Below are 19,462 nucleotides of genomic sequence, written 5' to 3' on the forward strand. Positions count from 1 at the left end.
AAAATATATACAGATAGCAAATAAGCACATAAAAAAGATGTTCAACATGATAGAAAATGAAAATTAAAAGGGCAATAGAAATCACTACACGCTTATAAGATTGACTAAAATAAAATAGTGAGGACACGGTTCCATAGTGTAGCAGTTAGCATGTCTGCTTTACATGCAGAAGGTCCTGGGTTTGTGCCCCCATGGAGCTATGGTCCATGGTCTACGGCCATGCCATCCTGAACAAGCCCGAAGCTGATCTCAGAAGCTAAGCACGGTCAGGCCTGGTTAGTACTTGGATGGGAGACCACCTAGGAAGACCAGGTCTTATAGACATAAATAATAAAAATAAAATAAAAATAGTGATAACACTAAGTGTTAGCAAGGAGGCAGAGAAAAACTAGATTTACTATACATTGCTGGTGGGAATGTAAGAGAGTATAGAGACCCTGGAAAATAGCTTGGCAGTTTTTTTTATAAAGCTAAGCATACTGTTATCAGAGGACCCAGCTATTGCACTCTTGAAAATGTATCTCAGAGAAATGAAAACTTATGTTCACACAAAAACCTATACATGAATGTTCATAGCAGCTTTATGTGCAGTAGTCAAGAACTAGAATCACCCTATCTCCTTTAACAGGAGAATCACCTAGTAAACTGTGGTGCTTACATACGATGGCACACTACTCAGCAATAAAGAGGAAAGAACTATTGATACATGCAACAATTTCAATAGCTCTCCAAGGATATATGCTGAGCAAAAAAAAAAAGCCAATCAAAAATGTTATGTACTGTATGATTCCATTTATATATGGAAGACAAATGGTGTAGGGAGAAAGGAAAAAGGTGGTAAGCAGGAGGGGAGTAGGTGTGTTTATAAAAGGGCAACATGAAGGATCATTGTGGCATTGCAATTATTCAATTTTACATAATGTTTCAATTGGAGAAATTAGATAAGCTATGGGACCTCTCTGTATTACTTTTTTTATAACTGCATGAGAATCTAAAATTATCTCAATAAAAATTTCAATTAATAAGAAAAACATACTATTCAACAACTAGTTGAGAATGTAGAGGATCAGAATCTGTCACTCCACAATATGCTAATTTGGTTTAAGGATTATTTTGAACTAAAGACCACTGAGAAAAAGCAGATGTCAAATAAAAGAACTCTGTCCTCCCTCACTATTTGTCTAAAAGCAGGCTTAGATTCTTAACAAGTCTAGACTCTGATCAGCCCTGAGATGGCACTGAGAGAAATCTACATAACAAACTTTACTAAAATAATACTTATCTTCCATTAGTTTCCCTCATGTAATCATCTTCCCACAGTTTGTATCCCTTGAAAGTCTTAAAACACTTTTCCTTGGTCTTGTCACTTCTGTACAATTTTATTGTTCTTTGTAAAAATGATATATAAACCCAGGCTCTAACCACTCCTTTGAGTTATTCTTGACTTTCTCCCATGTGTATATGCATGCTACTGTGTTAATAAACACTGTTTTTCTTTTGTTAATCTGTCTTTTGGCAGTCTAATTTACAGAGTCCGAGTCAGAGAACCTAGGAGCATAGAGAAAAAAAGTGTTTTGTTTTGTTTTGGTTTTGGTTTTGGTTTTTCTCTTCTGCAAGTATCTATACTGCCCTAATCTTAACTTCTACCTTGGAATCATCCTTCTCAAGTCACTCTGAATTAAGAAGTCATCAACACCATGTAGTGTTACAGAGCTAAGTTAATTAACTTAGTTCCTTGTTGCATATCATATCAGCATCTCTTCCATCCTTCATCACATAAATCATTGTACCTGGGGCAATTTTACATTTATTTCAAGTTCTTGATGATTGACAAAAATCATGTGCATTGTGAAAAATAATACTTGCAAAAATGAGGGAAAGACCAGGACAAGTGACAGTTTATTTCTTGATAAGTGTTTTGTTCTAAAAGATCATTTTAAAAGCTTTAATACCCATAGTTTTATAATTTTTCAAAATTATACTTAATAGCTTGATAGGTAAAGTAGAACAAAATATTTTTTAAAACACTAGATTGTGCCATTTTAATATTTTTAAATTATACTTTCTGTCAATATAATGTTAAACTTTCACTTATTTTTTTTCTTTCTAGCCACATAGAAATATTCAGAGTTTTCTAGACATATCACAGTGTCTGTGACTATTATGACTGTTTACCCTTTCTGCTAAGAAGGAAAGCCTCTTCTATCAGTTCCTTTAAATCTAAAGTATATTTTTCCTTCAAGATCTCATTGAAATTTCAAAGTATCACCAATTTGGTTACAACTCTTTCCTGTATATTTCTTCTCCACAAATAATTAATGGTTTTCTCTATTTTTGCAGTGTCTGGTTATATCAACTTTACAGTGTCTGGAAGATAGTACTTATGAACAACATTAAGTGTTCTTATTTTGTTTAACTACTAAAATTCTCATCAAATGCTTTGTAGTTATCTGTGTCTTTTTCCTTCACTGACTATGATCTTCTTGATAATGGATCCCAGGTTTTTTTTTTTTTATTTTCAGGGTCTGGTACCTAGTATACACTTTATTACCTTTTTAATAACCTTTTTTTTTATACTTAACATTGAAAGATTGAGTTAATGAATGATCAGATGAAACAGTGTAATAAATTTAAGTTATTCATGTGCATATGCTTGTGTAATTTTAATATCAGGTTGTCAGTTCCTCTGGTCTTTTTTATAACCTATTCTTAACATTTCTTTTGGTGTGCAGAGCCTTATATATTAATTGTGCTTTATACATAATAAAAGTGCCTGTAATAAGTAATGAGTAATTATAAATTTAATAACCATATTATCAAGCAAGAAAACATACCCAGAAGTTTGTTTTATTATTACTATTATTATTATTATAATTTAATGAGATCCCTTGAATTATTTTGATGCAGTGAAAATTTGCTTATAAATATTATCCATTGACAGATTTCAAAATCCACATTATATAGAGTATGGGTTGAAATAATTAAATAAAATAATATATTTGTTTCAAGAAGGAATACTTGAAGGTTGAATGAACAAATTACTTTTGGTTGGGATTACATAAAAATAAAGGGAAAACATCAAGGAAATAAATTATAATACATAAGATTCTTAAGAATGAACCATGAAAAGTAATGCTAATTGACAGGCCATGTTGCTTTATGAGGTTTAAGGGATAAAATTCTTAATATGTAAACATTTTAAACATGGAAATGGCTTTGGTAGTAAATTAAAATCCTCTGTTATGCAAACTGCTCTAGCACTTAATGTATACAACATGATTGAGCATGATTGAGTAAATTTTAATTGAAGATATTTAATTCAACAATGGATAACTGGAAGGTTGATTTGTATTTAACAGAAGCAAAGTCATTCAGCCCAAACTTGCCTGAAGGCTGCAATTACTTAGTCTTCAGTGATACACACTCGTAAAATGTCAAGTTGGGTGTTTTGATAAGATTATAATTTACTTTTATATCAAGTATATTTCGCATATGGATTTAAAAGCAAAAAAAAGAAAAAAGAAAATTCAGTGAATTGGAATATAAATGTAATTTCACAAACTAGAAAGCCTAGTGTATCTGTGGCATTACTGTTTAAAACTAGCATTTAAAGATTCAGAAATAATTAATCGTGAGGTACAATTGGCACAGAGGTAAAATTGTTTTGTGTGTACTCCTGGCTGCTTAGAAAAGCTGACTGCTGTGTCCTAATTGGGCCCACATTTCTCAGGAGTATCCAAGCTCTGGATTTTTCTTTCTTACTTTCCATGCTTGAAAAAATACCAATTTTATTCCCTGATCTTTGCTTGAGGTCAGGTAATTACTATATAAAATTAGCCTCTCTGGGCATAATATAATGGTTAGGATTTAATATGGTTTTGGAAGAAGATAAACTTGAACATGAATCCCAAATCTACCATTTATCACAAGCAACTAATTTCTTTAAACAAGCCTCAGTTTCTAAATCTATAAAGCAGAATAAGAAAGCCTTCCAGAAATGATTACTGTGAGACGATTCATGCAAAGCATTTTGCAAGTGCTTGACATATTCTAAGTGCTTAAAAAGTAGTCACTATAATTATGTTATTTTTATTGCCAAAGTGATGATGGTTCTACTGTATCATACATCCCAAAGTAAATGCATGCAAACACAAAGGTGTGCTTTTATATTCAGAATACAGGTTCCAAAAAGGGTGATAGCTAATGATTGCTTTGAGTTGACACTTTTCAGCCTCACCAGAGAAAATATTGTGTTTTCTCTTAATGTACTGGGACAAACTAATTTATAATCTGGCAATTAATATGCATGAGGAAAAAAATCAGCTGAACAGCAACTTCTTCTTTCCAAATCACCTAATTTTTTTTCACAGAAATGGTTTAGGAAATACAGTGGGCAGGAGTTTAAGCTATGGATTGCCCAGATAGACTCATCATTAAAAATAATTACAATAATTTTCTGCAGAGCTAAATATTAGTGATATTCAATGAGCAAATAACGCAGTAATAAATACCCCTTTGTATATAAGTATTTATGGGTATGTTGATCATGCATACTAACGAAAACAGATTTCTATTTATTTTATTCACACATTCATATGTCCATTCACAATACTGGAAAATTCCATTTTAGAAATCATCTCAGCAGAATAGTTCTAATAGAATCTGATAAAGTGAGGTTATAATGATATGCATTCTTGAGAGTATTTCAAAGATTCTTCTATATCCAATGTTTCCTTATGAATCTTAACCCTGATGCTTCACTAGATAACAACTTAAATTTATATATAAAATCAAGAAAAAAATAGTTCACTTATTTGTATCATAGCTCCAAACTATCCATAAAGAAAGGAAAAAAAAAAAAACAGCAAAAAATATTTTTAAAAAAGAAATATACAATAAACCAAAATGCTTTAGTATTTTGTGTAAATGAGTAAACACTATGGTATTGAATATATTTAAGAAAATATTTCAATCATACACAGTAAAAATACTATAACTTGAAAAATAATTATAATTATAAATCAGTGACTATGATACTCTTGAAATCAGTGTCATCTTAACTGCTACCAATTCCTCACAAATAATTTAAACTCATAGAATATAGATAGTACTTTTCTGCTATAAACTCATTAATATTTTTATAGTTAATTAATAAATAAGAATCTCTCTAGCCCATTAAGATAAACCAAAATTGTGATAATAGGGTTAGAATGAATAAGGTTACTCAAAATAATTTGGTTTTATCTTTATACCTTGTGCCAAGAGGACTTGTCAATAAGTAAATAACTTGACCGATACTATTTTTGCCTGTTTTTCTTATTTTTATGAGAAATCTCTAAGGTGCTAATGAGAGCCAAGTGGTCACAGGGTTATCAGAGGGGTGGGAGATGAAATAGCAAGAGAAACACGTGGAAAAGCTAAGATAGAAACCAAAAATGTCCATCTTTTCCTCCTTTGCTAATCATTCATTTATTTATAAATAATCCACTTATTTTTGAGAAAATAATAATTTGAGAAAATAATGCTAAACATATGAATATGAGAATACTTTAATTTGTTTTTTACTTATCGGATACATTGAATGAAATACAACATGAATTTGTACCCAGATCACCAAATATGCACTTCTTTCACATGTTACTCAACTAAGATATATAAGTAAATCTTAGTTTTATTCAATCTTATAAGAGCCTCTTGCCATAGGATAGAAAACAGTCTTCACTTCATTCAATGAATATTTATTGAAGATCTATTTATGTGCCAACGTTGAGCTCTGAGCTGAGGACACAATGGTAAAAACAGATACAATTCCTAACTTTGTAGTTTCCTTCCTAGTTGGTAAGCAGTCGTTAACCAAATATTCAATAAGCAAATGCAAAATTAAAATGATGACAACAGCTAAAATATGAAATAATGGTGCTAAAAGTGTATTTTAAGAGACTTCAGCCTAGTCAGAGAAGTCAAGGAAAGTTTCTTTGAAGAAATAGTACCTGAGTTGAAATCTGGCAGACAGGTGAGAAACTAAGAGGAGAGGGAAGGCATTACTGCACATAGGAATAGATTGTTAAAATATACCATTAGGGAAAGGAGCTTGACAAGTAGAGAATCGAAGGAGGTAAAAATGGGTGAAATAAAGTTTTAGTCACACTGCAATTCCTTTTAGATTATAACAGGACTATACATGGGTAAAGGGACTATATCGCCCTTGTTTACATGTTGCTCAGTATTCACTTGTTTCTAAGTAACAGTATATTACAAGAACTCATTTTTCCTTCTTTTTCTTCAAGATTCCTACATACATACAAAATGGATCTTTACCACACATTCCTGTCTTTCTCATTAGTATGTTAACACTACAAGGCGAGTATTACATAAAAAGATCATCATCTTTGTGTCATCCACAGTGCTTAGCATAACATGTCAGCAGTAGCCATTTAATACATGGGGTTGGATTTAAGAAAGAAGGGTTGATTACAGAGTTGTCTTTTTTTATTTTTCTTTCTGTAACTATTATAAAACATCCTCAAGCATTTATTTTTTCTTTTTCTCTTCCTAGGTTAAAAAAAAATCACATTGTTATACTTTATATAATAATCTACATCAAAGTTAACATGGTTCAAAACTTGTGATGTTAGTTTGGCGTGTCAGCATGTCTAGGCTATAGTTCCCAGTTATTCAATTAAACACTAACCTATCTAGGTGTTGCTGTGAAGATATTTTGGAGATCTGCAAGCAGGTGACTTTAACTGAAGGAAATTATTATCTGGAAAAAAAAAATCTGGGTGGATATGATTCAATCAGTTGAATGGACTTAAGAACAGAAGGTTTCTCTGATGAAGAAGAAATTCTTCCCCTGGTCTACAACTTAAGCTCCTGCTTGAGAATTTCCATGCCTCCCAAGAATTTCAAATTTGCCTAGCCAGCCCTCATAATCTTATAAGCTAAATCTTTGCAATAAATCTATTTTTATATGTTGATATCTATCATCTGTCTATTTACCTATCCACACACACTCCAGGTTCTAGTTCTCTCACCTAACTCTGATGGATACACAACTGTGTCCTATTGTAGATGATTTTTTAGAATCAGCTGATGAAGACTACATTAGTGCACAATTTTCTTACAAAGAATAGTTTTAATGCATTTTAAATGAGAAAAAATATAAAGAATTCATGAAATTTTATGGATGAGAATCAAAACTAAGACACAGTTCATTGTCTACATTAACATGGCTTTACTATTCCACTATCTTCAATGCCATAACTTTACTATTCTAAGAAACTCCTGTCCAGTAAGACAAGTGTTGTAGATATCATTATCGTTCATTTCAGGAACTTCCCGAATAACCCATCAATAAAAAAACTTTTCAATAGAAAAACATCAAATGACACTTTTTACCTCAAGACTCTGAATCATCTACTCTCAAAATCGTTCTGCTTCCACCAATTAAAAATTATTATATAATGATCCTTAATCTTAACCAAGACTCCTACTGAAACATCTATCTTAAAGCAGATGACAGAATCTCAATTACTATTTCAACTTTGCCCTTTTCCCTGAGATATTATTAAAATGTTAACAAGTTAATGATCTCCCTTATTGTAGTAGGCAAGAAACTCAGCTTTGTCTAAACCAGGGTACAGGCAACAGACGGTACTGGTCCATGGCCTGTTAGAGACTGGGCTGCACAGCAGGAAGTGAGTGGCAGGTGATGGAGCTATCCAAGCTTCATCTGTATTTGCAGCTGCTCCCCAGCGTTAGCATCACCACCTCAGCTCCGCCTCAGATCATCAGGCTTTAGTTTCTCATAGGAGCACCAGTCCCTAGTGTCAAAAAGGTCAGGGACCACTGGTATAAACAAGTTGTTTTGGTGTTATTTTTGAGGAACCAGTATTTAACACAGAGAAGAGATAAAAATAATAAATGTTCATGCATTCATTACATAGAATCGAACACTATTAACATTTTATTATATTTCATGTGTCTTTTTATGAAATATAAATTTTCTTAATACAATTAAATCGCCTTCAGTTAAGATAAAAGTTCCTCTTTGAATGTCATTATTGCTCCCTTCCAAAGACAGCTGCTATTATAAAATTGATATACATATTTCCAGTTTACTTTTTTCTATAGTTTTACAAATATGTACATCCAGAAGCAATATATATTAATGGTGTGTATTTCATCTTGAAATTATATAAATGGTATCATACTATATTATTCTTCTAATTACTTTTCTCACTCAATGCTTTTGAGATATATATATATATATATATATATATATATATATAAACATCTGTATGTATATACAGAATTTCAGCACATAAACATGCAGCATTTATTTAGACATTCCTCTTTTGATGTAGATTTATGCTCATTTCAACATGTTTTATTATAAACAATGATTTATTGAACATTCTTGTATTTGTTTCTTTCAGTACCTACACACACATAATTCTCTAGTATATGTAAGTTAAGTGTGGAGTTGCTGGAACATTTGGTATTGCATATATGGCTTTAATTCTAAAAATAACCTCAAAAGGTAGATAATAGTATCACCATCTTCTAGATAGTAAAATTCAGTCTTAGGAAAGATAAGAAAAGTGTTTAAATTCACAGAGCTAATAAGTATCAAAGCAGACATCCAAATCAGAGATTTTAATTCAAAGCAGAGATTTGTTTGGCTCCCCAAACAACTTTTTTCCCAACCATGTTGTCGCCGGAACACAGCAAAAGGAATGCTTTATGTGAATGTGAAAATCAGTATAAGCTGTCCCTAGTGTCCAGGTTCCTGAAGTTCACTCTTGCTCTCTGAAAATTTGATTCTCTTAATTGGCAAGTGGTAATTAAGAATGACGAATAGTATCAAAGGAGATGTTAGCGATCTACCAATAAAGAAACATCACTCATTGTAGGGAGGTGAGGAAGAACAGAGGCAGGGGAAAACTTCCTCTGCTCACTTTCTTTTGTTATGTTTCTAAAATAAAGATATCTGTGGCAGAAGTGTAATTGAATAGAGCAGACTGGGGATTTGCCACAAACATCCAGATTTTGAAAACATGAAAGAGATAAAATAATTTGTTTTGTTTACATACAGACAACAAGGTCTCTCATTCAGCAATGAAAAGACTATCAATCTTAGCATCTTATAAACATGATTAGTTAACTGAAAGTAGAAAGTTACCAGAAGGAGTTTGTAACACCTATTTGTAAACCACATCAAGAAACTACAGCAGCAAAGAGACAGCCCAGTAGTCTTTCTGCCCTGGGGATGACGCTAGGAAAATTTGAGAGTAGAATCCAGATATTTCGAACTTGTTTGCCTCTCAAGGTTAGCAGCAAGATAACATAGCATTTGCATAAAAATTTGCTCATCTCAGAGATTCTCCACGTTACATGTACTCCTTTGCTAAATTTCTATCGTTACTATTCTATGTTTATTCTTCAGTGAGCTCATTCACACTGCAGATGGTCAAATCATTCAAATTCCAATCTGTTGGACCTAGCACATCTTCTACTACTGTTCCTTACAGGTTCTATTATTAAAGGCCTGATGTCCTGATAAGATTTCCTCATTCAATCATGATGAGAACTATATAAAATAGACATTTTTGTCTTGATTTTACAGATGAGGAAAGCAAGCACCATAAGCTAACAATAACTTGCTCAAGGTCACTAAGTTAAATTTACTTAATGGAATCGAAAATGATTTAGTTTCCTGTACCTATTAAGGGAAAGGACAGCGTCAAATGTTTTATCAATAGGCCTAATACCCAAGAATCTGTTTGTTGAATAAATTTCTGACTTGAAAGCCATACTCATTAATAGTAATTTAATGCATAGTTTGTAATGAGATTCTGAGTTATTTCTGGTAAAACAGAATATGTTGCTCAAATTAAAATTAAAAACTATCATTTTAAATTTATTTAAAACTAATTTTCAAATATAATAATAACTGACATAAAGTAGACATCTAATATTTGTTATTAAATGTTTAATCATCATCCATATACACCTAAAAATATCATTTGGTATATAACTCCTGAGGGTCCCATTACAAAGTAAAAATAGTAACACGAATTCCTTTCTTATACATTTTCTTTTATAAGCTGTTAGGTTTTTTTCTTTAATTTCAGTAGGGAAATGGATATTTAGTATTAAACAAGATAAGGTTTTCTCCACTATAGAAACAAGTGTGTAGATTAATTAACACCTTGGTGTAAACTATAGCCACCACATTACAAAGTAAGGACTTTATTGACTCATTTTCATACTATTTCCATCATCATACTAATTTTTTCACATTAAATATTCTGAACGACTCCAGATAAGCACCAACTAAATTGGTTTAGTCCAAATTAAGTCCTTTGTATGGGTCTTAATCTTTAGAGTCCCGTGTTTCTTTTGTTCTATCATTTTCCACACGGAAATATTAGCATTTCAATTTGCCTTTAATTTCTAACACTACTTTGAATTCCAATTGTGTATCAAATCTTGGAACAGTCCAAATAAAAGAGCTGTTAAGAGTATCATTTTATATCAGAGGTTTATACATGAAAATAATTATTTACTGCAAATACTAATGATACTACATCCTTATTGAATCATTACTATTAAAAATGAGTTACTTCAAATAAGTATACTTCCACATTTCTAAAACTAAAAAAAATTGCTAAAAAGCTTTATGGTGTATTGATTTTGCTCCCAAATTTAAAACTATAATATATTCAATTCAAAGCAAAATTATGATTTTCTTTTGTATATTCCATCATTTGCACATTTAACATAATATCAAAATTCAGGTTCATTGTTGGATTTTTTAAAAAGGTAATTTGAGATGACAAATAAACAATATTATAATTCTTGCCTCTCAAGGAAATATAAGAAATTATGAGGAAAACCATCTCTATGTAGTTTGTCAGCTGAACTGATCAAGAAGGGAAGGTTTGGTGGTGAGATGCCCAGTTAGAAGAATACACGAGGAGCTGACTTGTGAATGAAACGGCAGGCACTAACTTTATTCCGGGTAGTATGCTTCTGTTTCTGCTCTTCTGCTCCTTTTCTTGTGCTCCCCTTCTGCTCTCCTTCTGCTTTCCTGAGGACCGTATGGCTCCACATATATTAATTAGAGTACAATAGTGGCTTCAGCCACACATACATGATACAATAAGCTGAAGTATGTTTACATATTTTAGGAGCAGGCACTCTACTACACTAATGTAACATTCTAAATCCAGGTCCTATTCCTAGCTGTGAGCCTGGATCGCAGCCAGGCCTGGGACACACACAGTTTGAAAAAAATATCATAATGTATAGGTGTTTATGTGTAAGTATATAACATGTTCTAAAAAAATCTTTGTACTCAAGATTTTCAAAGATGTTTTATGAAAATGACTCAGAGCTCTCTTCTAGCACCATCGTATTTTATCAAATAATTTACAATGGTTGGCAAAGGTAGGAAAACAAACTAAGTAAACATACTTCAAATGAAAACTGCTGAAAACCAAATACTAAATACTTAATCTCAAATCATTGTAACTATTAATAATATCACAGTAATGATGAGGGAAGTCTTAGTACATTATACTGCCATTGTAGCAACAGATCAGATACTCACTAGTGAAAATAAAATATTTATTAGTTACATTGTTTTAAGTAACATTAGTACTTAATATACTGTAAAAAGTCTCTTATCAAAAGAATGTTTTCTCTTTATTCCACATAGAATCAATGGATTCAATAAGATTGGCAAATTCTTAATTTAATTTCTCTTATTAATCTTTAATATTTTCTTTTAGCTCTAGATCAAGGACACATTGTACAAGTACAGGTTTGTCTTATTAAAAACTGTAGAAACTAATTAAAAAAAAAAAAACTTACCAACTGGTTCTTTTTGATTCTGAAAGAGAATCTTGCTATTACTGCCATCCATGTTTGCCATGTTAATTGTATTTCCATCTGTCCAGTAGAGTTTCCTTAATTCAAAAAAGGTATGGATTAAAAATATTAGATGTAGACATACTTGTTGACTAGAAACATACACTAAAGAACAAAGTTAATAGAAAGTAAATTGTTGTCTCACGATTGATTCTTTTCAGGAAGGCTCCAAATTGTTAAGCCACTGATGAAAGTAACCTACATATTTGTCTGAGAAGAAAGCATCACTCTCGCTTTGTCCTATAATTGAAAGACAATGACCTCACTTCCTTTTTTCTCCTACATTTACAACGGAATATTTAACTATGACTGTAGTAAATTACTTCTATATAAAGCAAGTCACCAAGATTGAATCCAGTTGGCTTGGAGAACTCAGAAACTTGAGAAGGGAACAAAATAATTTCAACCATTCTCGTTGAAAGTGTTGAGGAGAAATGATTTCTTTTAGCCCTACACAAGCTCTCTATGTGGGCACATGATGATTGGCCAGAAGATGGGAGAATCTAATCTATTTAGGAGTGACCAAAATATCAACGAGCGACAAATGTGTTACTAACAACCTGTGTTTAAAATGAAATCAACAACTTTTTCCTGAATTTTTTTTATTCTGAACTGTCACTCCCTAAAAAGACGTCTTATAACAATATATAAAAATCTAATTCTTTGCAGATAACAGAAATCTCTAATCAGGGATAACTTTTATAATTTCCATATTTATATTAGCTTCCTTGACTGTATAGCTGATATATATGTGTCCCCTGAATTAAAGTTTTTATATAAAATCAGATCAGAGGTATGTAAATTTTTTGAAAAACTTAAAAAAATAATCATACTTTACCCCCTGACTGGGTGAACTGCCAGACACTGTGGCTTATCGATTCCATGGATAATTGAGGTTTTCAAAGAGCCATCTAGTCTTGCCACATTAATTTGTGTTTCATCAAATTCTGAGCTAATCCAGTATAAATTACGTGAAACCCAATCCACTGCCAGCCCTCTGATACTCTGAATATCTGTAAAACAGGAAAAAGAAAATTAAAAGTAAATGAAGTTTCTCATTCTTTTGGCTTTCCAAGTAAGTTATTTTCTGTCTCAGAGAAAATTTAATTTACACTTTAATTTGTTAGCTAAAATTGTGCAAGACAGTAATCTCATTCCCTTATCAGCCCTTCTTAAAGCATGAATAATCATTAATGTCTTAGTGCTGAGCCATTTGAAAACCTAACGCAACAATTAGCACTGAAATTACATGGAGTCAATGATTCACTAGTAAATATTTAGGAGCAGAAATAGGCAGCAGTCCTGTGGGCCAAGGTGACCAAAATTAAAATCAGAGTAATAGCTTCTCCAGTTGGTAGCACATCTTTCTAGTTAGGACATGGTACTGTGGGCCATCAACAAATGGACTATTTTATGTTTTAAGTGCCAATTTGTTACTGAAATGAAATAAAACAATTCAACTTTCCTAAAAGAATCAATGGACTTGAACATCTTTCAAAACAGATAGTTAACAGAAATTGACTGAGATACAAAGAAACTAAAATCCTTTTAGCATTCCTCCAATGTGGATTCTAAAGAAATTACTCAAATCTAATTATGTTTCAATTTATTACAGACAATATGAATATTTGGGTTGTTATTCCTTGATTATTCAATTAGGCATCTTTAAAAAGTGATATTATTTAGGCTTAAATACAATTAAACATTTTAATTAAAGAAGCAAATTAAAATAAAGTGCCAACGATGATGGATACTAGAAAATCTATTTTAGCATATTAATAGATAAAGAAGACCAGTTTAGTCCCCAAGATGTGGCATTTACTAACTCTGAAATGGCTTTGCCTTTATTTTACAAAGTTTTAATATTTTCTAGCATAGTGTACCTTTAGAGTTTTTTAGGTCAGTGTTATTCAAACTTATAAGACACCTGGAGACTATAAAAATTACACTTCTTATTCAGCTGATCTGGGGACTGGACAAAATTCTTCAAATTCTAATTGGCTTCCAGGTGCTGCTGTGGCAGTGTTTCTGGTCCAAATGCCCCCAGACAACCAGAGCACCCGCTACTTAGATCATTGAATTGATATATCTATTTATAATTTTCAAAAGATGCCACAAAGCTAGATTGTCACCTGAAAGTAGAAACTCCAGATTGTAAAATGTGTCGACTAGTTCAAAATAAAAAAGAGAAAAATAAGTCACAAGGCCTGGCAGCTCCTAGTAGTACTGGCAAGAGAGGTTCCACCCCATGCTGACATCCTTGAATCTCTTCCAAGCTAACTTTCTCAAATCCTTTTATTCTTTCTAAATCACTTTTAATCCAACACCTTTACAAGATGCTCCTATGTTTCAATTTTGTCTTCTAATCAGTATCTTCTCACTCTTCATTTTTAAACCCGAAACTTGAAATTGACTCTTATTTTAAGTTATCCTCCTTTGATTCCCATTTTTATACAGAAAAAAAAAAAAAAAAAGTGATACAGCACTTCTGTAAAGATAACCCTTCCACGGCTGATACTAATGTATTGCTCACCCAGGATATTTTTTCCTTCTCCTTTACCCTCTGGATTTAATATGTTACTGAAAGCCAGTATTGGTGTAATGAAAAAATTTGGCTTCACGTTCTGGGTTGCATGTCTACTTTTTGTCTTTAACCAAGTCACTTAAATTTTGGCCTCTTTTTTAACCGAGAAAATAAGGTAATTATAAATAATACATAAGATTCTGTGAATAGCATACTAGATGATGTGTGTTTATGCATCTTATTGTAGAATTGAAGGGTACTTTGGCAATCTAAGGAATTAATACTTTCTGCATTTTTACCCTGGATTGCTTATTTATATTATTGGCAAAATTAATGAAATTAGTTTTTTTTTTTAATATTCTTTTCCCTAAATATGTTTTCTCCAAAGGTTTTTATTCTTCTGTTTGTTTTGTTGTTGTTTGTTTGTTTTGGTTTTCCTTTTGACTATCTCTGTTGCTTACAATTCTTTTATTCATTTCTGATTGAGTCCTAATCATAAGGCCTAGAAAATAACATTGCATTATTAAATTGAAAATTATAGCCACGTGTAAGCTATTAATACCTATTTAGATCTTGTCAATTGTATGGTTCATGCTCTTTCAAATCTACTTTTATTTTTAATATTTCAATAGCGTTTAGTCTTTTTCCTCTATCAAGCAATTGATTTAGATGCTGCCAGGTCATTTTTCTGACTAGAGAGCTGTAGATCATGACCTTTGCTTTCACCAAGGTATTCAATAACTTCCAACCACTACAAAAGTGATGTCTAACTTCCTTAGCCTGGTTTTTTATATAATCTGAATAGAATCACCTTTCCAACCTCATTTGTCACTATTTTTAACAATTACCATACACTTCAGTCATATTGATGTGTTTTCAGATTCCCAAACTTGTTCTGACCTTTCCAACCTATAAGGATTATCTGGACCTCGTACCCTATCATATCTCCACTTGCCTAAGTTTCATGCAAAATAGGCTGGCTGATAAACAACAACATCCTTCAACCACAAACACCTGATAAACTCTCCTATACATCCTAGCCAGAAAGATTTTCTCTACCTACCTAATTCAACAGGACTACATCTGGCCAATGCCTTTCTACTTACTGTGATAATTGTTTGCTGACATATTACTACTCTAAAATGTACATCTTAAGGGAAAATTCCTTGCTAATTTATCTTTATAGCTCCCATCTCCAAATGCATACAACACTGTCTTCAAAATAAATATTGTTAATGAATTGATGAATAAATTCATAACATGCATGATTGATAATTTAAGATTATGTGTAAGCTGAGCTCAAAATATCAGATATGTAAGGTCTTTAAGTTCATTTTCAGTAGTATACACATCTAATTAAATACTCAGGAAATTCTCATTCTCTGTCCTTACTTTTTTTTCCTACCAACTAGATTGGATGGAGTTCCTAATTATTAGCTTTATGTCCAAAACAAAACATATCTTTTTTAAACCATTCTTAATGCCAAAGTTTGGTTGCTTTAGAGTGTCCTGGTCGATTCACCATAAGGATGGTGATGGCATGTGTTTAATGATATTTTTTCCTTCACAGAAATATTGAAATAATAAATTATGGCTCTTACTTCTTGTCTTCAAGTAAGTTAGACCAAAATCTCTGATCAAGTTTCTCCAAAATTTTAATTTTTCTATTTTTGGGGACTCATTTCTTGAATTAAGGTAGATTAGAAATTCTGAAAAGCCTTTCTTGCCACAAAATTTCCTGATGCATGCATGATAAATTATAACTTTTCAATGCATTGTCAAGCTCATAAGACAGACATAAAAATCTCTAAGTGCTAACACACTTCATATGATAGTTAAAACCATAAAAGAAGGCTAATGGGAATACAGAGACTAGTGTAGCCATAGGGACAAAAACTTGTAATGAGAATCTAGAGATTTATGGATAATTGCTCACTTCAAGAGGGTTTAGTCCTTATATTTACAGAGAATAGGAGGACTAAACGTGAACAAGCTCAGGTATATCAGAAGGGTCTAAATCCTCAGGTATATCAGAAGGGTTTAAATCCTTAGTGATAGATGAGTGGGAGAAAAAAACCTGCTGCTTAAAAAGGAGAATAACTTAAAAATGAAAACAAAACTTACTTTTTTCTGTCCTTTCTCTGGGTAGAAAAAATAATAATAATAATTCTAAGCATAGGTTTATACTCAGGTAAGAGACACGTAGTTTATCAATAAGGTATCCACTGGTTGGGTAGAGAAGTAAAATTAAAGTGATTCCTGGCTTATAGTGACTCATTTTCTTTCCGGCAGAAGCAGTTTCAATTCCTTTATGGATTTGAAATATTTGAAATAAAAATATTCCTCAACCCAAATTCTCACAACACCCACAGACTGAGTTCATTATCATAATAAATCAGAACTAAAAATTAAAATATACACAAATAAATGAGACATAAGAGAGTAAAGAGAGATATAAACAACAGGTTTACAGATCCTAAACCTATGATAAAGCAAACTGAGTGGAATAAATATACTTTAAAATAATAAGCAAAGTGCAATAATTTATTTTAGAGATCCTCTTATAAGATATAAATGAGAATCAAACATACTTATGAATATTTTTAATGCAATATTAATAATAATAATAATTTATTAAATGGATTAACCAGTAGCTCAGATGCGGTTCAATTAATGAACTGCAAGATAAATTAAAGGAATTTAGCCACAGTCAAAACAGAGAAACAAAAAGATTAAGTGAGTTGATGAATGAATAGTCTAGCTTATCTAGTCAGAGTTTCCAAAGGAGGAAGTAGAGAGACTAGGTTAGGAAAAACGGTCAGAAATAATATTTAAGGGTTTTTTTTTTTTTTTCTCTCCTGATCTGATGAAAGACGTGACCCTATAGGAGGCACAAAACTCTATGTGGCTAAATAAATACTGTCATAAGGGGGCGGGGGGGAGACATTAAAAGTAGCTAACGAGAAAAGAAGAAAAGACACATCATTCAAAAGAATGTTACTTAGACAAATGTGGAGATTCTCAATAGCAATAAGGGATATGCTAAAATATTGTGGAATGCTATCTAGAAAGGGTTGAGAGAAAATAACTCTGAACTTGAAATTTCTAATGAACAGAGTTATCTTTCATACTACATCTTAACTACTACTACAAAAACGATTTGATTTAAAAATGGACAAAAGACTCGAATAGACATTTATTCAAAGTAGATATAGAAATGGCCAACACGAGAGAAAGTTCAGCATCACTAATCATTAAGAAATGCAAATCTAAACCAAAATTAGATGCCACGTCACACTCACTAGTATGGCTACTATAAAAACAGAATCAAAACAAAAACCCAGAAAATAACGAGGGCTGAGAAGAATATGGAGAAGTTGGAATCCTTGTACATTTTTGGTGGGAATATGAAATGGTACAGCCTCTGTGGAAAATAGTGTGGCACTTCTTCAAAGAATAAAAAATAGAATTACCTGATGACTCAGCAATTCCACTTCTGAGTGTACAGTTAAACATCGTATAGTGACATTTTGGTCAACCACAGACTGCATATATAAAGGTGGTCCTATAAGATTATAATGAAGCTGAAAAATTCCTACCAAAGGAGTGTCAGTGTAGAGAAGTGGCTTGGCTCTTTACCTAGTTGTATGACCGGCAATGTGTTTATTCAAGATAGCCTCCCTTGAAGTGGATGCCTGCTTGAAATAGATCCTTTAAGCCAGTGATCCTCAACCCCCGGGCTGTGGACTGGTACCCAACAGTAACCTGTTAGGAAGTGGGCTGCACAGCAGGAGGTTAGAAGTGGTGAGTGAGAAAATCTTCATCTGTATTTGCAGCCGCTCCCTAGTGCTAGCATCACTGCCTCAGCTCCTCCTCAGATCATCAGACATGAGATTCTTATAGGAGCACAGTTCTCTGGTGATGAAAAGGTTGGGGACCACTGATTTACTGAATATTAATTTTGCAAGATGAAGAGTTCTGAAGATTGATTGCATAATGCGAATATACTTACAATACTGAACTGTACACTTAAAAAAGGTCAAGATAATAAATTTTATATGATGTATATTTTACCACAATTAAAAAAATTATCTTTCAAAAAATGAAGACCAAATAAATATATATATCTGATAATATATCAGATTATCACTAACAGATTCTTACTAAAGAAATACTAAAGGATTTAATTCAGAGAGAAGAGAAATGATCATAAAAAGAAGATCTTAGATGGAAGAATGATGGGAATAAGCACATAAATTGATTAACATGCAGATAAAATAAAAAATAACCGGTTGTTGTTTCTCTTCTTGTGAGATTTATTTTCTCCTGCCTCCCAGCATGAAGTGCGCCTGCTGACACCATCGTCTTAGGATGAGCACAAAGACTTTTGCCCCAAATCAGTGATGCCTCCAAGGTGGGAGGGCATCCCAATTACTCTTACTACTTTCTGAGGGCAGGTATGGTTACATCCAATCAAAACTAATTTGAGGTGGGTTTCTGAGCAATTATTTCTCTGTTTTTAGGAACAAAGTTCAAACAGTAAAGTGGTAACATTTTTAAAAAGCTTTCTCAAGGGAACTTATAAATATTAAATATTTGATTTGTTGCATATATGAGAAACACTAAACATACAAAATTATACATATATACATATAAATATATACATATATGTGTATATATACATACATATATATACATACATATATATACACATAAATCCATGATCCAGCTTAAGAAATAGCACATTACAAATATTTTAGAAGCCTTCTCCGTTCATCCTCACTGATTTTATTTCTTTTCAACTCTGAATGACTTAGTGTTTATCATTGTCTTGGTTTTGTGAGTTTTAACACATATGTATCCAAAATCTATTTTTATTTCTAGAGAATATAGGTGCAGAACTATAATTTTCATTTATCTTCATATCTCTTAATGTACTAAACCTCTAATTATTCCTGTCTGAGAGAAACAACTCACTGCTGATTGGAAAAAAGTTTGAAG

At 32.1% G+C, this 19,462-nt stretch overlaps 1 protein-coding gene across 1 annotated transcript in view; it reads right to left on the bottom strand.

Moving 5' to 3' along the window:
* Positions 1-19,462, bottom strand: part of LRP1B (LDL receptor related protein 1B) — a 1,653,662-nt gene that overhangs the window by 499,750 nt on the left and 1,134,450 nt on the right. The window contains exons 30-31 of the mRNA XM_006921044.1: positions 12,776-12,950; positions 11,881-11,975 (exon numbers count right to left, since the gene is read on the bottom strand). Of these exons, the coding sequence (XP_006921106.1) occupies positions 11,881-11,975; positions 12,776-12,950 (270 nt within the window). The remainder of the gene's footprint in view (positions 1-11,880; positions 11,976-12,775; positions 12,951-19,462) is intronic.

The sequence above is a fragment of the Pteropus alecto genome, unplaced genomic scaffold, assembly GCF_000325575.1.
Source record: "Pteropus alecto unplaced genomic scaffold, ASM32557v1 scaffold3, whole genome shotgun sequence".
NCBI classification, from domain to species: Eukaryota; Metazoa; Chordata; class Mammalia; order Chiroptera; family Pteropodidae; genus Pteropus; species Pteropus alecto.